Raw genomic sequence first — 24439 nt, forward strand, 5'->3', positions numbered from 1 at the left:
AAAAATCCTATGTGCTTGGCCTATGCATCTCTTTCCCCTCCCACTTTCTATTTTTCATTAGACAAACTATCTTAAGCATAGATGTGGGCTTTATTAATTGGGAATAATCTGGTATTAGGGGCTTTAAGTTTGCAGATTGACCTAATTGGATCAGGTCAAGGTTCCTGTGTTACATATAGAGCAGAAATATTGTGAAGGAAAAAATATTTTTTGGTAGTAATAGAGATTACTTCAAGCAGAATATGAAGAATTCTGCATTCTTCCTCCTGAAAATTAGTAGTCAATACTCTTCAAATATTTTCTGTGTTTTGCCAGATGCTGACAATACGAAGCCATTAGAGGGTGTAAAAATTCTGGATCTAACGAGGTTTGTATTGGTTTATCCATGTTTTGGAGTTTTTCCCGTCTCTCAAAAAACATTAATTTATCTTTTGGATTATAAGAGGACTCTTAAATGCTTATTATCAAAATTCTGGAAAGAAAAATTCACATAACTTCATCATTCTAAGAGACAAGTAGTATAATATTTATGTATTTCTTTCTAATCTGCATATTTATATATGATTTTTAAAAACAAAAGTTGGAACCATATTAAAATTATAGTTTTACCCACGTTTAAAACATACTATTACATTGTGAATATGTTCCCAGGTCATTCAAGATTCAACAAAAATATAAGATGATACTTTATTATATAGTTGCCACATCATTAATTAATCATCCCGCCGTATTTCACTATTATAAATTAGGCTTCTTGTACATAAATCTTTGTCTCAGGAGATCTTTTGATCTTTAGAATAGAATTCTGGAAGTAGAGTTACTGTAACAAAGGGAATGTACTTTTTAAAGCTCTTGGCACATATGACCAATGACTTTTTTGAACAGTTTTAACAATTTTAATTCTTACTAGCATTTTTGAGCTTGTCTGAGTTGATGGACTATTAAGAAAAGAATTAGTATAAAAATCTTCAAGATGGTAATTAATTTATTTATCATTGTTAACATTGTAGAGTACTGGCGGGACCTTTTGCTACTATGAATTTAGGAGATCTTGGAGCAGAAGTTATAAAAGTGGAAAGACCAGGTAAAGCTAATGCTCCCTTTAAAACATAAAAAAAGCTAATAAATATTTTTCACAGTTCTTTAAATATCCCTGTCCCTCTATGTGGGATGGGGAGAAAATTGAAATGAAATGATTATTTTCTCTTCTTCATTCCTTATTTTCCTCTGAACCTATACTAAGGGTCTCTCTTTACCCTTTTTAGGTACCCCAGGCTAAGGCTTAAGCCAGGTCCTTCACACGCACCTGAAAGCCTCTGGTAGAAACTGAGATGCAACATGTAATGACAGTGATGCTAACAGCACTTATCCCAGTGCCAGGCACGGTTCTAAGTGCTTTGCCTATATTAACTTGTTTAATCTTTACAACGACCTATGAGTTGATGTTATTATTCCTAGATTATAAATGAGAAGACAGAGACACTGAGCGAGAACGCAGTTTGTTCAAGGTCACGCAGCTAATAAGGAATATCCAGGCCCTCAGCTCTGATCCTGGCCCTCCTGAGCCCCACACAAGCCCTACTGTTGAGACTGAGATTCCAGTGGGCCTGGCCACACTCCCTCGCTGTGGGATGAAGGGGAGCAAGAACAAGGCAGGGTAAGAGGGAAGAAGTAGTTCACAGAAGGGGAGAGAAGGAAAAAGGAATCAAAGTCTGCCAAAAAGGACCCCAAATACCTCAGGCTAAGTCATTCTTTTCTATTCCTAATAGAAGAGACATTTCCCCATTTTATAATTTTAAAGATTTTGAGGGAAAAACACCTAAGCTAAGATCAATTCTTCATTTTTATTTCAATTCTTCATTTTTTTGTTTTTCATCTGATGTGCTTTCTTTTTTATCTTCCCATTCTTTACATTAGTTTTAGAAATCATCATTCCCTATTTACTTAGGCCTATTTCTCCTTTGTACTTTTTTCTTTCTTAACCAAATAAACCTATTCTGTTTACACAATTCTCACTTTTATTCGGTGCCTTGGTAGCATTTTGGTGTTTGGTTAATGCTGTTATTGATAAACTTGCTTAGAAAAGTGTCATGTGACCTTTCTCTCCACAAAGCACTTAAAGGGCAGAGTCTGTGTTCTCTACGTCCTCTGCATATAAACAGCTTGTTTTGGATGGTTTCAAAAATTAGCATTATTATTTATTCTTCAAGATCTAGTCCTTATGGACCTGGAACAGAATTCTAAAATCAGTGAAAATGGTCTAGCCTTGAATAGTGTGCATGTATCTATAAGACTCATTAGAGACTAGTTTAAGATTACATCAACTTATTAATTTACCGTAAGTGATTAAACACTGTAAAGTAGAATATTTGATCTGGAAGATTCAACTTTCTGTTACACAGATCTTCTTAGGAGCCAAAGCAGGGAGAAGAAGATTCTCTGATGAGCATGGGGAACATTATATATATTATTATACTCTATTTATCTGGTCCTGTGTTCATCAGGCTCCAGGTGATAGACTAACCTGGCCAATCCTGCCTTCCAGAGATAATAGTTCATTTATCCAGTGATGTTTATCACTTTTGGTCATTGCAGGGTACATGCTGAATAGTGTTTATTTTCTAGCTGAACATTGGTTTTTTCTTTTCTAGGTCCCATAAAACTTCTGGTTTTCACACTGCTGTCCAATGTCAATGCCACAGCTCTTTCTAATTTCAACCATTGGGTCTTCCATTTCTAGATAAAGCATCCAATCTAATTTCTCTTGCTATTTCAGTTGATCTGTGCCTAAATACTAGGCCAAATATTTGTATTTACATTAATTATGAAAATAATTATCCCCTATTTATTTAGGCCTGTTTCTCCCTTGTACTTTTTCATTTCCCTTGGGGAGGACACCTTCCTTTTAGGTCTTTATGATGTCCCATAGCCATACATTTGGTATGAAGCTTTGTTCCTAGCAGGTATTTGTTGCTTTTTTTTCTGACTGATTGCTCTCTTTCCTTTAACCCTTTGGCCAATATACATTTTTTAAAAAAAATTTTTGTTGAGTTTGTGATAGTTTACAATCTTGTGAAATTTCAGTTGTACATTATTGTTTGTCACTCGTGTTGTAGATGCACCCCTTCACCCTTTGTGCCCACCCCGACCCCTCCTTTCCCCTGGTAGCCACTAATCTGTTCTCTTTGTCTACATGTTTAAATTCCTCATATGAGGGGAGTCATACAGAGATTGTCCTTTTCTGTCTGGCTTATTTCACTTAACAATTCCCTCAAGGTCCATCCACGTTGTTGTGAATGGGACGATTTTATTCTTTTTTATGGCTCAGTAGTATTCCATTGTATATATATATATACCATATCTTCTGTATCCAGTTATCAGTTGACGGGCACTTAGGTTGCTTCCACGTCTTGGCTATTGTGAATAATGCTGCAATGAACATAGGGGTGCATGGTTCTTTTGGAATTGCTGATTTCAAGTTCTTTGGATAGATACCCAGTAGTGGGATGGCTGGGTCATGTGGTATTTCTATTTTTAATTTTTTGAGAAATCTCCATACTGTTTTCCATAGTGGCTGCACCAGTTTGCATTCCCGCCAGCAGTGTATGAGGGTTCCTTTTTCTCCACAACCTCTCCAACATTTGTTACTATTTGTTTTGGTTATTTTTGCCATTCTAACAGGTGTAAGGTGATATCTTAATGTAGTTTTGATTTGCATTTCCCTGATGATCAGTGATGATGAACATCTTTTCATGTGCCTATTGGCCATCTGTATATCTTCTTTGGAGAAATGTCTGTTCATGTCTCCTGCCCATTTTTCCATCAGGTTGTTTGATTTTTTGTTGTTGAGTTATGTGAGTTCTTTATATGTTATGGATATTAAGCCTTTGTCAGATATATGACTTGCAAATATTTTTTCCCAGTTAGTGGGTTGTTTTTTTGTTTCCATCCTGTTTTCATTTGCCTTGAAGAAGCTCTTTAGTCTGATGAAGTCCCATTTGTTTATTCTTTCTATTGTTTCCCTTGTCTGAGAAGACATGGTGTCCGAAAAGATCCTTTTAATACTGATGTCAAAGAGTGTATTGCCTACATTTTCTTCTAGAAGTCTTATGGTTTGAGGTCTTATTTTTAGGTCTTTGATCCATTTTGAGTTTATTTTTGTGAATGGTGAAAAAGAATGGTCAATTTTCATTCTTTTACATGTAACTGTCCAGTTTTCCCAACACCATTTGTTGAAGAGACTTTCTTTTCTACATTGTATGCCCTCAGCTCCTTTGTCAAAGATTATCTGTCCATAGATGTGTGGTTTTATTTCTGGGCTTTCAATTCTGTTCCATTGATCTGTGCACCTGTTTTTGTACCAGTACCGTGCTGTTTTGATTACTGTAGCTTTGTAGTATGTTTTGAAGTCAGGGATTGTGATGCCTCCAGCTTTGTTCTTTTTTCTCAGGATTGCTTAAGCAATTCAGGGTCTTTTGTTGCCCCACATGAATTTTAAGATTCTTTATTCTATTTCTGTAAAGAATGTCATTGGGATTCTGATTGGGATTGCATCGAATCTGTAGATTGCTTTAGGTAGAGTGGACATTTTAACTATGTTTATTCTTCCAATCCATGTACATGGAATGTCTTTCCATCTCTTTATGTCATCATCCATTTCTTTCAGAAAAGCCTTGTAGTTTTCGTTGTATAGGTCTTTCATTTCCTTAGTTAAATTCACCCCAAGGTATTTTATTCTTTTTGTTGCAATTGTGAATGGTATTGTGTTCTTGAGTTCTTTTTCTGTTAGTTCGTTATTAGACTATAGAAATGCTACTGATTTATGTAAGTTGATTTTATACCCTGCAACTTTGCTGTAGTTGTTGATTACTTCTAAAAGTTTTCCAATGGACCCTTTGGGGTTTTCTGTATATAAGATCATGTCATCTGCAAACAGCAAGAGTTTCACTTCTTCCCTCCCTGTTTGGATTCCTTTTATTCCTTTTTCTTGCCTAATTGCTCTGGCCCAAACCTCCAGTACTATGTTGAATAAGAGTGGTGATAAAGGGCATCCTTGTTTCGTCCCTGTTTTCAGGGGGATGGTGCTCAGTTTTTGCCCATTGAGTATGATGTTGTCTGTGGGTTTGTCTTACATGGCCTTTATTATGTTGAGGTAGTTTCCTTCTATCCCCATTTTCTTCAGAGTTTTTATCATAAATGGCTGTTGGATCTTGTCAAATGCTTTCTCTGCATCTATTGAGATGATCATGTGGTTTTTATTCCTCAATTTCTTGGTGTGGTGTATCACGTTAATTGATTTGCAGATGTTGAATCATCCCTGTGTCCCTGGTATGAATCCCACTTGATCATGATGTATGATCCTTTTGATGAATTGCTGAATTTGGGTTGCCAAAATTTTGTTGAGAATTTTTGCATCTGTGTTCATCAGCGATATTGGCCTGTAGTTCTCCTTTTTCGTGCTGTCCTTGTCAGGCTTTGGTATCAGAGTGATGTTGGCCTTGTAGAATGTGTTAGGAAGTATTCCATTCTCCCTAATTTTTTGGAATAGCTTGAAAAGTATAGGTGTTAAATCCTCTCTGAAAATTTGGTAGAATTCCCCAGGAAAGCCATCTGGTCCTGTGGTTTTATTCTTTGGGATGCTTTTGATTGCAGTTTCAATCTCTTTCCTTGTGATTGGTCTGTTCAGATTGTCTACTTCTTCTTGACTTAGCTTTGGAAGATTGTAAGAGTCTAAGAATTTATCCATTTCCTCTAGGTTATCTATTTTGTTGGCATATAGTTTTTCATAGCATTCTCTTATAATCTGTTGTATTTCTGTGGAGTCTGTTGTTATTTCTCCTCTTTCATTTCTGATTTTGTTTATTTGAGCTTTCTCTCTTCTTTTCTTTGTAAGTCTGGCTAGGGGTTTGTCAGTTTTATTTATCTTCTCAAAAAACCAGTTCTTTGTTTCATTGATCCTTTCTACTGCCTTTTTGTTTCAATAGCATTTATTTCTGCTCTGATTTTTATTACTTCTCTCCTTCTGCTGATTTTGGGCTTTGTTTGTTCTTCTTTCTCTAATTCAGTTAGGTATAGTTTAAGATTGCTTATTTGGGATTTTTCTTGTTTGTTAAGGTGTGCCTGTATTGCGATGAATTTCTCTCTTAATACAGCTTTTGCTGTATCCCATATGATTTGGTATGGCATTTGGTTATCATTTTCATTTGTCTCCAGATATTTTTTGATTTATTCTTTAATTTCTTCAATGATCCATTGCTTGTTCAATGGCATAGTGTTTAGTCTCCATATCTTTGTGCCTTTCTCAGCTTTTTTCTTATAATTAATTTCTAGCTTTATAGCATTATGATTGGCTTGTTATTATTTCAATTTTTTTAAATTTATAGAGGCTTACCTTGTTTCCCAACATATGGTCTGTCCTTGAGAATGTTCCATATGTGCTTGAGAAGAATGTTTATTCTGCCATTTTTGGATGAAGTGTTCTTTATATGTCTATTAAGTTCAACTGTTTTAGCTTTTCATTTAATTCCACTATTTCCTTGTTGATTTTCTGTCTGGATGATCTGTCCAATGATGTGAGTGGGGTGTTGAGGTCCACTGCTATTATTGTGTTATTTTTGATATCTTTTTTTAGGTTTGTTAATAGTTGCTTTATGAACTTTGGTGTTCCTGTGTTGGGTGCATAGATATTTATAAGCATTATTTCTTCTTGATGAAGTGTCCCTTTGATCATTATATATTGCCCTCTGTGTCTCTCTTTACCTGTCTTGTCCTGAAATCTACTTTATCTGATATAAGTATTGCGACACCTGCTTTCTTTTGTTTGCCATTAGCTTGGAGTATCGTCTTCCACCCCTTCACTCCTAGACTGTGTTTGTCATTGGAGCTGAGGTGTGTTTCCTGGAGGCAACAAATTGTTGGATCTTGTTCTTTAATCCATCTTGCCACTCTGTGTCTTTTCATTGGAGAGTTCAATCCGTTTACACTGAGGCTGATTATTGATGCATGAGGGCTTAATGCTGTCATTCTGTTGCTCATTTTCTGATTTTCCTGCATTTCCTTTGTTACTCGTCCTGTGTGTTTTGGCCTACCCATTGACTTCTTCAGTTTCTTATGCTGGGTTTCTTAGCTTTTTCCTTATTTATTTTTTGTGTCTCTGTTCTGTTTTTCAGTTTAGTGGCTACCCTGAAGTTTGTATTCAGAATCTCATGCATAACGTAGTCCATTTTCTGGTGGCCTCTTGTTTCCTTAGCCTAAACTGATTCAGTCCCTTTCCTCCTCCCCTCCTAAGTTATTATTTTCGTCTCTTATTCCAACTTGTGTTGTGATTTTGTGGTTAGAGTGATAAGATTGTCTTTGTTTTTGGTGTTTTCCTTCCCTTTATCCTAATGCTATAGTTGAATATTTGCTATCGTATTCTGATTCTATCTGTTGGTCTCCTTACTCTGTGTTTTGTGACCCCTTTCTCCCTCTTTTTCTTTTTTCAGGTATGAGGGCCTTCCTGGGGATTTCTTGTGGGGGGGGGGGGTCTCATGGCTATGAAGTCCCTTAGCTTTTGTTTGTCTGGGAAAGATTTAATTTCTCCCTCATACCTGAAGGACGTTTTTGCTGGATAGAGTATTCTTGGCTGATGATTTTTATTCTTTAAAGTTTTGAATATGTCATTCCAGTCTCTCCTAGCTTGTAAGGTTTCTGCAGAGAAATCTGCTGAAAGTCTGATGAGGGATCCTTTGTAGGTTGTTTTCTTCTGCCTGAGTATTCTTTCTTTGTCATTCATTTTTGCCATTTTTACTACTATATGCCTTGCGGTAGGTCTTTTTACATTGACATATATAGGCGATCTGAAAGCTTCCTCCACTCACATTTCTCTCTCATTCCCTAGACTTGGGAAATTCTCTGCTATTATTTCTTTGAGCACACCTTCTGCTCCATTCTCCTTTTCTTCGCCCTTGGGTCTGCCGATAATTCTTAAATTGCATTTCCTCATTGAGTTGGCTATTCCTTGGAGATTTTCTTCATTTCTTTTTCGTCTTCATTCTCTCTCTTCCTCTGTCTGGAACCGTTCAACCTGTCTATCTTCGATTATGCTAATTTGCTGCTCTATGTTGTCCACACTGGCATGCAAGGAATCTGTATTCTGTTTTATCTGATTCATTGTATTTTTCATCTCTAGTATTTCTAATTGATTCTCCTTTATAGTTTCAATCTCTTTTGTGAAGTAACTCCAGAACTTGTTGACTTGTTTCTCTATATTTTCCTTTACCTCACTGAGTTTTTTGATGATAGCTATTCTGAATTCATTGTCGTTTAGTTTACCTATTTCCAAGTCCTCAGGACATATTCTGTGTTTTTATTGTTTTCCTTCTGCTCTGGAGCTTTTATAAATTGCTGGATGGTAGAGGAGCGGTTTTTGTGCATAGTGATATTATTTGGTTGCAGTTACAGCCTCTCGCCACTAGATGGGGGTCGAGAGCCGTGTATTCTGAGCCCTCCGCCTTCGGCCCAATGGCAGTGCACAGTGCGGGTTGGAGGAGGGGGGAGGGGAGTGCACTTTCTCTTGCACGCAGACCCGGGTTTCCCAATCAGCTCTCGCTCTCTGGTTTCCTGGGGTCTTGGCTTAATGGGATCACCCCACATGAAAGCTTTTGCCCCATTAGAGGGTTTCTGCTGCAGGGCGGTGGGAGTCCTGGAAGATCCCGTGGAAGCGCGGCCCCTCCCCTGCTCCTTCCCCCACAGAGCCTCCAGCGGCAGTGATCCCAGTCTCTAGGGGAGGGAGCAAAGATCTCTCTTAACCCAATCCAGCTCCTCTGGCTGCTGTGGGTCTCTGGGGATTCTTGTGCTATTATTTTTTGTTGGAATGTGGTTGCTCCTTTTTGTTGCATGTTGGAGGGGAGAGTGTCCTGGGCGAGTTCACTCCCTCGTGATGCTGATGCCACTCCTCTGCATCCAATATACGTTTTAATGTTCACATTATATATTTAATTGTTTTGGGTTTTCAAGATGTTATTCAACACAGATATGAGGAGAAGTGACTTGGCTGTATTTTCAGATTTCAGTAGAGAACTGGTCTCTTTTTGTGTCCATTTCTCCAGTTCTTTAATTAAATAAGATTTGGTTGTAGTTTTCTGACTTAGAACTTAGAGTATTCTTATTTGTGTAATCAAAGAGCACAGCAAGCTGAAGTATATTTTTTATTCTCTTTTTAGAGTTGGTCATTGAGTGGAAACTAAATGTCTGTAGGGCCAGGCAGGTAACACAAATGAGTGAAGTGGGCTGGGGGCGGGCCACAAATGATGCTGCTGATACTCCAGCATTGTCCCCAGTAGGCAGGGATGTGAGGGCAGGGCTCTTGGTCTTTTGTTCAATGCTGCGTCTGCTCTGCATAGAGCAGTGTCTGTGACATAGTAGGCACCCTGTAAATATTTGCTGAATGAGTAAATGTATTGAAATATTTAAGAAAAGCAGTCGGAGTTTTTATATGAGATCTTCAGATTTTGAAATCATGGTAGCTAAAGAATTTAAATTGTGTGTAGGACAAATAAAACATGTCTCTCAAACTGCCTGTTTTTACCAGTTGTGACCTTTAACCTTTATTTCCTGTCGTGTGCCTTTGACACTGATCCTTCTGCCTCTCTAAAACCCTGGTTATATACCAGGGACAATTGGGGCAGAAAGCCATGTAGGCCTCCAATTTAGATTGCTGACATTTTCTTCATCTGAGAGATGAATATAAACATTTAAAATAAACCATCTAATTTTAGCCTTATCTTGGCATGGCTTCATTTTAAAAAATGTTTTTAATGTATGGGGAGCTTTGAAAAAAAATGGAAGTAGCTGGACTTTCTCTTTACTCTAAGAGGTCCTGCTGATCCGGAAGACCCAGATTCATGCATACGTTTTCCATGAAGCCTCTAACTGGTTTGTTACTGAGAGGTTGCCTTTGTGGGCTCTCGTGGTTCATTTTTTCCCCCTGATGTTTGAGTATTCCATTCCATTTGATACCATTTATTGTTTTGTATTGTTATTGGTTCATATCCAGTTGGAACTAATGTTTCTTTTTTCTTTTGTCCTGTGTCCTCTGTTTCTCTTGTTTTTTTTTTTTTTTAATAAATGAGTTTATTCTTTAGCCTCTGTTTTATTTTCTAAAAGGCTGTGTCTGTTTTTCTTCATCAATTTTAGTAGGTAAAGTCTAATGGGCTACTAGGTTAATTATATCATTTAAATAAAATTAGAATTTAAATTTTAACACATATTCACAAATTATCTCTTTTTAGGGGGCTAGTGATAAATACTTTATAATTGCTTATATAGTGATTTGTTTCTTATATCAATACTTAGAACTTACAAAATTCTTAATTAAAGTGATATTATTTTGTGTCATTTAAGTGTTGATTCATTTTCTGAGTTCTATCGATGTTGTTTGCCAGTTGCTTTTTGTGCAAAGAAAACTTTTTTTTCTGTAACTCTAAGATGTTGTCTTTGAATCAAACACAAAAAAATTTCAGAATCACTTAAAGTAGATGTCCAGAATAAAATGCCCTATTTTTTGATGGTTTTAAACTTTTACTTTGAAGCAGGACCCAGAAGACTGAAATTGTATTCTAAAATAATGTTTTAAATTCACAGAATTTGCTATTCAGTAGCTTATTTTGCCTTTTCTGATTTGTTGTTGCTACAGAAAATTTTGTTATAGATTTATTTATCATTGTTCTCTACCTACCCTCGGATGCCGTTTTATCCTAAAGACTTACTTATCATTATTCTGCCTTAAATAATATTTAACAAAAATCTTTTGCAGACTCAACATTTTCTTTGCACATTTAATGCAAAGAAACACGGGAAAAGCTGACCAACTTGCTTGGCAAAAACTGACAGTAATTTTTTTTCCCCTCAGATTTGACATTTATTAAACTTTAAAACTGCCAGTAGGTTATTTCCTTCTGGATTTTGACTTTCAGGGATGGAGTTTAGTGAAAGAGAATATGGAGGGATTTAGTGGTTAAGATGAACAGGTAGAGTGTGGACAGTCCTAAGCAGCTCCTATGGCCCCCTCTAGATGGCTAATGCCATGACTTGAGCTGATCTTGTTCAGGTGCCTGTGAATGTGTGTGATGAGAGAGCCCGTTGGTGTGACATGTCTCATGGTGTTTCAAAGGTAAAGATTAATAGCTTGAACTGTTACTTCCAGGAGCTGGTGATGACACACGAGCTTGGGGGCCACCTTTTCTGGGGACGGAAAGTGTTTATTTTCTCAGTGTTAACCGAAATAAAAAAGTAAGAACGTCATTTCCTTTTTTTTCCTTCTTTGTGTTATTCTCTTGTAATAGCAAAGCGTTTGATATCATCCTGGCTTGTTTGTTTCTACTTTTTTTTGTAGATATAACTAATGTTTCAAATAAGGTGAAATTTTATTCATTCACCACTTACCAAATAAAAGCAATAGAGCTTTTCTTCCTTTGTCACTAACTTAAACATTTTGTGAGAGTTTATAATGTTTTATAACGGAAATAATTTTACTATCAAGAGGAATCATTTGATTCTTTACATTTGTTAATCCTTTGGAGATTGCTAATTGCCCAATACTTGGTATTATTATTGGAAAAATTTTTACTATAATCCTTGCTATCAGCTAACATATCCAAATTGCAAATAAAATCAGTAAAGGTGATTTAAATGTTTCTTCATGAGGAACATACATTTGCTTTAAGAGCAGGATCTATGATATGAATGGTTCCCTTGTTGAAATGTCAGTAATAAGAAAAACCTTTATGATACGATTTTAATATTTATATATTTTAATTTTTAGAGTATAGCTGTTAATATCAAGGATCCAAAAGGGGTGAAAATCGTCAAAGAGGTACAGTATGCTCTGTGGGAGGCATTTTACCACCTGGGTTATATTAGGGATTTCAACATCAGAAAAAAAAGTGTTTTAAAACTTTATTTCATTCACAATATGTAATTTTGCTGTAAATGCCATTTAAGAATTTAACTTTACTTTTGTAATAGGTATAATTTGTTTTATAATTTCTTGTATATTGAGTGTAATGTTTCTCCAACTGTGAGAGTATTCAGTTACAGTACTAGCTACTTACTGTTGACTGAGTGCCTGCTCTGCATCAGATCTTAGGCTTGGCCACTTTAATTACATGATCTTCTCAAATCCTCAGAATTTGACTTGTAAACGAGGTATTAGAATCCTCATTTTCACAGGAGGCAAATGAGTCTCATGGGGCTTAAGTGATGCTCCAAAGATCACATAGCTAGTAAAGGGGAGAGCTGAAATGTGAACCCTGGGCCACATCACTGGAGAGCCCAAGCTTTCTCCAGCGCTTATTCAGATGACCAATATGTCCAGACCTGATCCCTGCATCTTTCCTTGAGGGGCAGGATTGCACAATGGTTTGGGGCATACCTTAGGGTTCCACTACTGGGATTCAAATCCTGCCTTCTGTACTTACTAGATACGTGACTTCAGGCAGGTCACTTAACTTCTTTATGTCCTTATCAGTAAAATGGGGATAATAGTAGTGCCTGCTTCTTAGGGTTGCTGTTAGAATCGAGTTCATAGGTGTAAAACGTGTAGAAGAATGCCTGCCACAGTCAGCACTCATTAATGCTGACCACTATTACTCTTGTTCCTGAGGCACGTGAAGTTGGATTCATCATGTGGGATAAAGCTTGTTTGCCATCCTTGTTAAAGTTGAAAACCTGATGTAATGGATGTAAGTCTGCTTGATTAAAGAACCAGTCCCCAAATTTGTTTTATACCAAAGCATCAAGTTTAACATCATGCTCTGCTGTTACTTTCCTCATTTATCTGTCCAACTGGAAGATAATTTCTTTGAATTATTACGATCAGAACTGGTGACCATCCACTTTGGTTCTGTTGGATCAATACAGCAAATTTAGAACTTTGATTTGCTAGATACGTTTTTTTTTTTTTTTAAAGATTTTATTTTTTCCTTTTTCTCCCCAAAGTCCCCGGTACATAGTTGTATATTCTTCGTTGTGGGTCCTTCTAGTTGTGGCGTGTGGGACGCTGCCTCAGCGTGGTTTGATGAGCAGTGCCATGTCCGTGCCCAGGATTCGAACCAACGAAACACTGGGCCGCCTGCAGCGGAGCGCGCAACTTAACCACTCGGCCACGGGGCCAGCCCCTGATTTGCTAGATACGTTTTGAACCCCAAGCTCGATAATTGTCCTGATCTTACTGCTCTGTTTTCCTACATCTTTTCCGTAGCATAACTTAGGTTTGCTTGTTTGCTTGTTCAGTTGAAAGTTAGTTCGAGTTTTCTAAGTTGTTCTCCATTATCACTGCCCTGCTCTGTTTTTCTGCAGTGGCTGCCCTCACCTTGGACCCAACTCTCATTATCTTCATTATCAGGCCTTTCTTTTTATCGTTTTCTCAGTAGTAATTTATTTATTTATTTATTTATTATCTAGGAGATTTTCTTTCCTTAACTCTTCTCTTTCTGTTCTGTGTTTCTCAGTTCCATCTTCCGTGTTCAATCTGCTTCTTTGCTTCCACTTCAGAACATTCTGATATTTTATCCTGAATAGTCAAGCTTTCAGATTTGATTTAACATATACTTTGCAATTTCACCAGGGCTTCTCAATGGGGCAGTGTTAGGTGGAATTCATCACTCCTGCTACTAAGCCATCGGTGTACATTTGAATATTTTAGGCCTACAGGTATAATTCTGACCGAAATAAATGAATTGCTGGGACTTCCTCTGCACTCTCCTTGGATCCTGCCAGTGTCTTCCAACAGATTGTAACAATTTAAAATTGTTTCATTGTGGGTTTGATTTCTCTTCGTGTCTGATTGATAACATTAAAGTACATTTTAACTCATATTAAACTTAAATAGATTGTCTGGGGACATTATTCATGTCTATGGCTTTTAGTTATATCATTCATAAGTTATGTCTCTTACTGCCTAGAGGAAAAATTACTTTTTGCCTAGTTTTTTATTCTTTCTGGCATGGATTTCTCTTTTGGCCTTAGGAGTAGCAAAACAACCTCTGCATTCAGACCTTGGTGGCTGTGATTGCTAATAGAATGAGTCTAGTTTATAGAAACGCTTCCAAAGTATTATACAAAGCAATCAGCTGGATACATGAGAGCTCCAAAAAGTATGACTCCTTTGTTGGCTAGACTAACCAAAAACAGGTTGTGTCAAAAACAAAACTCTGCTTAGAAAGTCTTTGTGGAGCCTGGTATTTTCATGGCAGTATGATCTGATAACTTTCTAACACATCTATATTTCAAATAATTCTCTCTGTTAATTAGTTGACAGTCACAATATCTATATTGTGTGCATGTGTTATGGTCCACAGAGCAGTGTGTTAGGTTTTATTTTCCTCTGACATTTTATTATGAAAAATTTAAACATACAGAAAAGTTGAAAGAATAGTACAATGAACTTTCTTTTACCCTATGCCTAGAAGCTACAATTTTAACATTTTGCTATATTCGCTTATTTGCATGTGTATATGTGTATGTGTTTGTGTATTGTTGAACTGTTTGAAAATAAGTGGAAGATATCATGAAACTTTGCCCTTATGTTCTGTGACATAGCATTGAAAAAATTATTTTATGATTTCTTTACTCATAAGTGTGGTTAAATTATTATCATCACTTTCCCCTCTGTTCTTGATCTTGCTCATCCAGTCTGTTCCTAAATTATGTCTAATGAGGAGAACTCAAAATTATATACTTTGTATTTCAAATTGATTTTAGTTCTTATTTACTCTGTGACTGGAAGGAGATTATCTTTTTCCCTTTCAGAAAGAAAAAGATGGTGAGTTCTCTAACATACAAAATTGTACTTATTTTTTATTCTGGGCAAGATTCTAGAAAAGATTAATAGGTGATTTGCAAGCACCTAAATGAGGAAGAGATGCTGACCAGTAAAACTGGGAGCCAGTCTTTTTTATTCTCGCTTTATTTCCTAGTAGATTATTGTGTCCCAGCAATGCAGTAAACATTTGGTCTCTACTGAAACAATTGACTTGTATAATGCTTGTAGATAGTGTGGAGATCAATTTAACTCCGAGGAAGTTTTCTGATGACTGATTTCAGCGCTGTCCTGTTTAGCCTATGAATGACTTGGCTAAATCTATAGGGAACATACATGATCTTGAACTGGGTGAATATCCTGAAACAGAGAGGGAGAGAGAATATGTTGGATGACAGACTCACTAAGAATCAATATCTAGTAAGCGGACAGTACATATTTATTTAAAATAAATATTTATAAAATGGAGAAAAGAATAATTTCTGCCCTATATACTTTTCCAGGAATATTTTATCAGTAAATATCAATAATGCCTACACATTGAGTTGTTAGGTAATCATAAAAAACTACTGGGCATCTTTATCAGTAGAAATCTTTAGTTCTTAAACTCGACTTTTTCACGTTTTTCTTATAACATTGTAGAGCCAGACTACATGGTATTCTGAGCACAACTCTTTCTGGTTAAAAAATTTGTTTTTTCTTGTTACACAGGTGACATCTGTTCATGGGCAAAAAGGTTAATATTTTAGTGTATCATATCAAATCTCTTTATGCCCTCATATACTCACTTTTTCCCCCAAAACATGAGATAATGCCATGTATATTGGTTTTTATTGCTTTTTTTTTTTGGTTGCTTAAAATGTATATTGTTTTTTATTGCTTTCTTTTGGTTACTTAAAATATTTTGAGGGGCCAGCCCTGGTGGCCTAGTGGTTAAATTTGGTGTGCTCCACTTTGGTGACCTGGGTTTGTTTCCCAGGTGCAGACCTACACCGCTCTGTTAGCAGCCATGCTGTGCTGGCAGCCCACAAACTAATAAATAGAGGAAGATTGGCATGATTGTTAGTTCAGGGCAAATCTTCCTCAGGAAAAAAAAAAATTTTGGAACACTTGTTTTAGCATAACGTATTCATTGTATTTTTTTCTTGTTTTATTGGAACAGTGAATTTGTGGTCCATCTGGATACTTTATGTGGCTTGAGATGGATTCCACAGAAGTCTAAAAATACAAATACTGTACATTGTTAAAAAATTTTTTTTATTGTGATAGAATATATATAACATAAAAATTTCCATTTTAACCATTTTTAAGTGTACAATTCAGTGGCATTAATTACATTAATAATGTTGTACAACCATCACTGCTGTCTATTTCCAAAATATCTCATCACCCCAGACAGAAACTCTGTAATTAAGCAATAACTCTCTACTTCCCTCTCCCCCAGCCCCTGATAATCTCTAATCTACTTTCTGTTTCTATGAATTTGCCTATTCTGGATATTTCATGTAAGCGAAATCATACAATATTTGTACTTTTGTGTTTGGTTAATTTCACTTAGCATAATGTTTTCAAGGTTCATCCATGTTGTGGCATGTATTAGAACTTCATTCCTTTTGATGGTTGAATAATGTTCCACTTTATGGGATGGATATATTTGTCTGTTAATGGACATGTGGGTTGTTTTTCAACTTTTGGCTATTGTGAATAAAATGCTGCCATGAACATTTGCATACAAGTATCTGTTTGAGTTCCTGTTTTCAATTTTTTTGAGTATATAGCTAGGAGTAGCATTGCTGGGTCATATGGTAGTTGATGTTAAACTTTTTGAGGCACCTGCCAGAGTTTTTTAAAATTAAAACTAATTTATTAAATGTCATTTACATAAGGTACTTTATCATACACCATGCAGAATACATGCAGTGAGAGATGACCAATGTGGAAGCCTGGATGTGTTTGATGTAGTTTGTTTCCTTTAGTGCCTTATAGGAGGGCCTTCTAAGTAGTAAATAGAGGCTTAGAAAAATTTGTGGAGTGAATCGAAGCCTAACTGTACCTTTGTGTTTTATTTAATACTAACTCCCGCCCTCCCTTCAAAGCCTGAAGCAATACTTGGTAGAATCATTAACAATAAATAAGTGCATCTTTATTGGGAATCTCCCTGGAACATACTACGTGGAACTGCCCATGTGAGAAGTAGCTCAAATGTTAATTGGCCCCTGAAGTTTGGAAAGGATGCCTACATGGCTTTAGATTTGGGGCGCATACTTAAATCTTTCAGTCTCTGTCCTATATCTTAATATATTTATCATTCCTTTCCTGATAGGTGGTCCCCTGGGCATCTGGTGCTTCTGTTTCAGGAGCTCTGGAGGATGATAACTTGTTTCTTTGAGATATCTCCTAAGATTTCCCACTCTTCTCCAAATTTTGTTAAGTCGGACAATTCCATAAATACACTCCCAATTTGGTGGCCGGCACTCAATTTATTTATGTGTTTCCATCTAAAGCTTATTTGAATTTAACCTTTTCCTCTTAGAGCAAAGGTTGGCAAACTATGGGGGCCAAATCAGGTTTGTTTTTATACAGTCCGTGGACGAAGCATGGATTTTACATTTTTAAAGACTGTTAACAAAAATGAAGAAGAACATGTGACAGGGAATGGATGTGGCCTGCAATGGCTAAGATATTTACTATTTTACTTTTTATGGAAAAAGTTTGCCCACTTCTGATCTAGAGTCTTATTCTATTACATTAGTTTGTATGTGTGGAAATAAATCTAAATCTAAGTCAACATGGCAATTAAAAATTTATTTAATAGTTATTAAGCTCTTGGATATGTTCAAGAATTACTGTAATTAGTTTTTCTGGGTGACCTAGTATAATTTTTATGATGACTTTAAAAAAAGACTTTAAAAGATCTATAGTCACAATTGAAATTTTGAGAAGAATTTTAAGATTAAGGTTTACAATGGTTCCTTGTCCTCTAATTCCTATAGCAGTCACCTAGGAGTAAAGATCTGGGTCTTGTTTCTGACAGTTGCTGATTCTGTGGGTTATATTTTAATAGTTTTTCTTAAAAACAATGATTTATTAAATACATTTGAAACTCTTTGGAAAGAAAGCATCTGAAAAGTATGAAAGCATTTCAGAATCCTGTTTTCATGTACTAAGTGTCTGTACGTGCATGTTGCAATGATGAATATTGCATAATAAGAATAGGGAGTAGTAAAGACATCGTATTTAATTTTTTGTAAAGTGTTTAAAAGATGTTTTCCATATATTTTATGTACTTATATTCTAATTTTTCTACCTAAACTTCTGAGAATATATTTGGACCATGTAGCTTAGATATTTCTTATGTTTAACCGAAGCAGAATCCATTTAATACCACAGCATTTACTGAAAATTTTAATAGCCATTGTTTTACTGGCAGTAATACCTCAAGTAGTTGACCAGAACCTGTGTGTTTATCTAATTCTACTTTGTAATTCTGCTTTTCCTGTGATTCTTCTGGACTATTACAAAATGAGGATCAATTGTTTTTACTGAATTAGAATTCTATCATGTGGGGATTTGTTGAAAGTTTGGAAGTCCCTTAAGAAGTCTGACTCATCTTCATCTCTTCCTTCAGCTTGCAGCTGTTTGTGATGTATTTGTGGAAAACTATGTCCCTGGCAAACTGTCTGCAGTGGGCCTGGGATATGAAGATATAGACAAGATTGCTCCTCACATCATCTATTGTTCCATCACAGGTATTTCAACCCCACACCCTTCTCAGTGAGTAGGTTGTCCAATTTCTGGGTTTCTTTGTTTATATAAGAAATCTCTTGCTAGTGTTGGTTTTCTTGAAGTGATTTTGCTCTCCATCCCCTGGCCCCCAAGCTATTTTAGGTTGCTGAAAATTAACCACTAAAGAATGTTAACCTAAATGAATATTTTTCATGTATTTATGGGATATTTGTATTTCTCCTCTGAATTATATGCTTGTAGTTTTTGCCAACTTTTCTATTGATATTTTATAAAGTACTGTTATTAACTCATATACAGAATTAAAGGTGAAATATTAATCAACTTTAAGATATCACAGGAACTCAACATGTTCCTTCAATATATTCAAAAGTGCTAAGCCAAGTGAAGGAAAAGGAAAAGAGTGCTAGAAAGTCTTCCCGGTCATTCAGCTCTTGCTGGTGAACCTCATGTGTGTGTGTGTGTGTATGTCATTGGGCCAAAAGGGAAAAAAGTCATCATATTAGTTTTACGTATTTTATAAGCCTATTAATTAGGGATGCAATATAGGAAAGTGGCTCTTAAAATTGAAAGTTACATTAATAGTTTTTGTCAGAAAAATTCATAATATTTTCAGCCTTTATTCGTTCATCCACCAAATATTTACTGCAGGCCTATGTCCTGCCAGGCAGTATTCTAAGGTTCTGGATATAGCAATGAATAACATGTATTTATGCTCCCAAGGAGATTTACATTCTGGGTTAGAGAGATGGATAGTAGATAAATAAGCACCTTTTTTTGTTTTTTGTTTTTTCTGATTGAGTAGGGTAGTGATAAGGGTTAAAGAGAGAAATAAAGTAGGGCAACGTGAATGGGGTGAAGAGGAGCTATTTTATACGGGGAGGTGAGAGAAGGCTTCATTGATAAGGTGACATTTGAGCAGGGATCTGAATGAAGTAAAAGAATGAGTTATATAGATATTGGCAGAGAGAGTTTTAGGTACGGGGAGCATCAAGTGCAAAGAAGTGAGGCAAGAATGTGCTGGGCATGTTTGAGGACCAGCAAGGATGGCTGAAGCAGGGTGAGCAAAGGGGCATGAATATGAAGAAAACCAGGAGATGTTGGTTAGCAAGATCATAACGGGCTTTTGGGTTACTTTTAAGGAATTTGGCTTTTACTTTGAGTAAGATTGTAAGCTAATGGAATGTTTTGAGCCAAGGATTGATATGATCTGACCTATTTTTAAAAACATCACGCTAGCTCCTGTGTTGAGAAGAGACTATAGAGGACAAAGGTGGAAGTGGAAGGACAGTTATGAAGCTACTGAACTATTCCAGCCTCCAGATGATGGTGACTTGAATTAGGGTAGCAGTGCTGCAGAGAATGGAAGAGTAAGAGGATCCTGAATGTTTCCAAGACGAAGTTGATAAGTTTGCAGACGGAATAGATCTGAGTATCAGAGAAAGACTAGAGTTAAGGATGACTCGAAGGTTTTGGCCTGAGCAATTGTGAGAATGGAATTGCTATTTATGGAGTTGAACAAGACTGTGGAAAGCAGTGTTGGTAGGGAAAACGTCAAGAGTTCAGTTCTGGACACGTCTAGCTTGAGGTGCTTATTAGATCTCCAAGTGGAGGTGTAGGGTAAGGGATTGGATCTAAGAGTCAGGAGTTCTGGGGAGATATAAAATTTGATAGTGATGAGTAAGTAGATGCTATTGGAATCCTGGTTGAGATCATTTAGAGAGTGAATGTAGATGAGAAAGGAGTGTCTGGGAGGCTGAGCCTGGTGCACTGTAATGACTAGATGTTTGGGAAATGACGAGGACACAGTGAAGGAGATAGTGAAGGAATTGTCAATGAAGTGGGAGGAGAACCTCCTGGAAATCAAGTGAAGAAAGTGTTTATTTTCATAGATATTTTAAGCTTAAAAATATAGACAGAAAGCAGAAAGGCATAAAGCGTAAAGCGTATATGGACTGAGTTACTTGCATTTCCTAAATTCACCATGCCCTCCCTCACTTTAGAGCCTTTGCATGTGATGTTCCCATCACTTGGAAAACTATTCCCCTGCTGCACCTGTTTACTCTGTCTTTGTCCTTCAGATCTCAGTTTTGATTCCGTTGCTTCTGTGCAGACTTTCTTGACCCCTGAAGATTGAGCTGGATGTTCTCTATCACATTTTCCATTTTCCTCTTTACTAGCTTGTCTCCCCCACTATCCTGCAGGCTCTTTCTGTTCCAAGTTCCACACACAGTGCAGAGCACCCGGTAGAGACTCCACAGGAGTTTCTTGAATCAATGAATAAATAATCAGAACTTGACTGAAGAGCTTTTAATAGCTGAATTTTTTCTGCATTCCGCTTTTCGGAGACAAGATTAAGTGATAAATATTACATTTGTATTTTCCAAAGAAACTTTCAGAAGATAGCCTGGGGTTAGTGCATAGGTTGGCCTAGTCTGTGATTTCTTTATCCATAGCACTGTACAGTGATCATTGCTTTAAGGGACCAAAAGAGCCTGTGCTGTGAAATGAATCTTCAATTATTGTCATTAGGTCACTATACTTTAAGTTTTTTCCTAAGGCAGGAAGGGAACTAGTACATTTAAAAAAGATTTTATAAAGGAACTAAGCACAAACTTTGCACCTTATATTTCAGTAAATTTATCTCAAAATAGATAGATACCTGATAATCTTGTTTTTCTGTAAAAGCCACAGAAATATATCTTAAAATATTTATTATTCGTAAGATAATAATAACTAAAACACTCCTGAATCTCTACATTTAGGTTAATTGAGATATTATAATGACTGTGCCATCCTTCTTTAATATAAATAGTACTTTTCACAGTGTAATTATCTACATGGTGGTATTTTTATGTAAAGTCAGATATAACTACAATGTTTGGCTGATTCTTATTTTAGACAGGATGAAGAGCCCAGTGATCATTAACTTCTCTATTGAATCAACATGAGACACAGTTCTGTACATTGTAGAAAACTCTTTGCCACTACATCTAACTCTTTTTTAGGTGTACTATTTTATAGATCTGTAATTACACTTTCCTTTTTGTGTTTATATATTAATATTTATATATGTGAGAGGGAGAAATTTTTCCTTAGGATCTCACAATCCAATGGAAATGTTGAGGTCTAAAATATTATAATAGGTTAAATATTGTCTTCTGAATTACCCTATTACCATAAAAATGCTACATAACTAACAAATGCAAAGTCTTATGTGACAATAAGTGTTTATTTCTCATTCCCATGTCTGTGGGTTGGCTTGGATTCAGGTGGCCTATACTGCTTAGGGTTGGCTGCACGTTGCAGGCTGGGGCCTGGTCTGCTTTGCATGTCTCTTATACTTCTTGGATCAGTGGCTACCAAACGCCTATTCTTCTCATAGTGAAAGGTAAGGGCACAAGAGGACAAGCCCAATCTTACAAGCACATTTAAAGCCTATGCTCACATCACAGCTATTAATATTTCTTTGGTCAAACTAAGTCACATGGCCAAACCCAATAGCAATGGGTGGGGAAATATATTCTACTCTAGTGGTAGGAACTACAAAGTCACGTGGCAAAGGGCGTGGATGCCAAGAAGGGTGAAGATAGGGAATAGTAATACATTTATCACATCACCCAGCCAAGTAAAATGCTAATCCACTTGGGAAGCCTCACACTTCCCCAAGTTCCCCACCTATAACTAAAAGTGGTTAGAGTCAGAAGAGCCTCTGGGCCATGCTTGTGACTGGAGAATCTCTAAGGTTTCTTGCAGTTCTCAGATCTCGTATTAACATTTTAGTGTGGCAAAGTGCCTTGGGGATAGATTATATAATTCAGTAGTTCTCAGCTCGGGGGAGAATGGGAGTATCATATGCTTTTCAGTTATTGGGATGGGGGAATAAGGAGGCGATGGGGAGAGCCATGTGTAGTCTGAAAGCACCTCTCATAGTTCTATAATCCTCGACATCCCCACCTCCTGACAATCATTAGAATTCATTAGGAAAACATTCATCCAGTTCATTCCCCTTTATTTCCTGATAAGGAAACAGATCCAGAACGGCTAAGGGATCGCAAGTTGCACAGCTATCTAATGGCAGACAGCTTTAAAACTCAGGCTTCTTGACCTAATATTAAGAGCCTTTATGCTTTCCATTCTTAGATGTATATCATTGTTAAATGATGACAGGGACTTTGTGATTACAAGACACTGAACTGCTCTACTTGAGAATAATATATTTTTGTTATTCTCTTTCATTTGTGTTAATTGTCTTTTCAACGGTGGAAGTCATGAACACATTTTCTCACCAGAGTCTAAATTTCAACAGATTCTTTTGGAAACAAAGATCACTTACGAGTCATGAGTTTGTGTGTGTATAATGCAAGGGCCATCTCTTTTTTAGAAGTTTGAGATTCTTCGTAATCAATGTTTGTTTTGTATCTTTTAATAAGCCTGATTAGATCAGGCTTAAGTTGCACATGTTGTGATTGGGATTGTAGACTTTCCTGCTGGTTCCCAGTGGTATTGCTGTCTTGTCAGGGCTGTCCAAGCGCAAATAGTCTGTTCTCACTCACATGTTGGCCTTATTGCTGATGAGAGTAATCTTAGAACGGTTGGGAGATTTGCTTTAATGCATTCTGACAGTTGTGTGGTTGAGATTGCCTCAGTCTGTGAAATCTGGTCTGCAGGACAAAAATGCTAGACCGATCGCAAGAGGGGGAGGATCTCATTATTGTTAGCACGGTCTTCTTGTCCTTTCAGAGGAAGCTGAGTATGAACATTAGGGGGCAGTGTTGAAAAAGCTATGATTCACGAAGAATTACTTTTTGAGAAAACTGTAGTTTCCTGTGTAGCACTGGGTAGAGAGAATCTCTGAAAGGTCATATTTATATTTTTTAAGAAGTTTTTTTTTTTTAAAGTGACCATTTTCAACCTCTTTATACTTTTAGAAGTTTCATGATATTTTCTCTAACAATGTATTTTTAAGTTGTACCTTCTTTCTTTTGTATCTTCAGAGCATGTTGTTAATTATAAAAATTTAGCAGTAAAGATGCTCTCTACCACATCTAAAAATATTTATTTTTTTCTTCTTGTTAACTTCATTACTCTCTTTCTACAAGGATAAACATTATATTATCTTATTGACTAGGCTAATTTTGTGGTAGGAACATTGTGTATGCCCTTTAATAAAATTTCCTGATTTCTTTTTAAAGAAAGGGATTTCCAAAGTGCATTTTGATTTTTGTGAATCCCTCCATAGCATTTTCTTAATCTCTGTCCTTGTATGGACAGATTGCAGGGTCCCACTAGGGCATGGGGCCTCATAAGGGACCTCAGAATTCAATTCAGAGAGAATATTCCAGAGAGTTAGATCCACTCTTTAGTTTTCAATAGAAAAAGCTTGAGTGGTCTACTTAAGAAATGAAGGAATAGCATACGTAAAAACAAAGGGACAAGAATAGCCAAGACAGTTTTAAAGAAGAACATGGTAGGCAGATTTGCTCTGTTGGATATAAAGACTTACTGTATAACCATAATAATAAGACAGTGTAATATTAGATAAAGAAACAGATCGATGGAACAGAATAGAGAGCTCAGAAATATACTAACACATAGTGGAAAGTTTTTTCTTTGGGCTTATACTACAGATCATTAAAGGATGGATATGCAGTAATTGATGGTAGAACAATTGGTTATCCTTATGGAGAAAGATAAAATTGAACTTCAGGTTTATTCTATACAGTAAAATAATGTTCTAGGGTGAACTTAAGCTCTAACTATAAAAAGTAAAACTTTAAGAAAACAATATAGGGAAATGTCTTTATGACCTTAGGGCAGGGAAGAATTTTGTAGACAACAAGTGAAAAATACAAACTGTGAAACAAAAGTTGGTAAACTTGACAACTTACTAAA

The 24439-nt window shown here is 36.4% G+C and overlaps 1 protein-coding gene across 1 annotated transcript in view; it reads left to right on the top strand.

The window, feature by feature from the left end:
- The first annotated feature begins 242 nt into the window (after positions 1-242).
- SUGCT (succinyl-CoA:glutarate-CoA transferase) overlaps positions 243-24439 on the top strand; it is a 668838-nt gene continuing 644641 nt past the window's right edge. Inside the window, exons 1-5 of the mRNA XM_046668918.1 lie at positions 243-367; positions 1011-1084; positions 11186-11271; positions 11804-11854; positions 18429-18549. Of these exons, the coding sequence (XP_046524874.1) occupies positions 243-367; positions 1011-1084; positions 11186-11271; positions 11804-11854; positions 18429-18549 (457 nt within the window). The remainder of the gene's footprint in view (positions 368-1010; positions 1085-11185; positions 11272-11803; positions 11855-18428; positions 18550-24439) is intronic.

The sequence above is a fragment of the Equus quagga genome, chromosome 8 (assembly GCF_021613505.1).
Source record: "Equus quagga isolate Etosha38 chromosome 8, UCLA_HA_Equagga_1.0, whole genome shotgun sequence".
In the NCBI taxonomy this organism is placed as follows: Eukaryota; Metazoa; Chordata; class Mammalia; order Perissodactyla; family Equidae; genus Equus; species Equus quagga.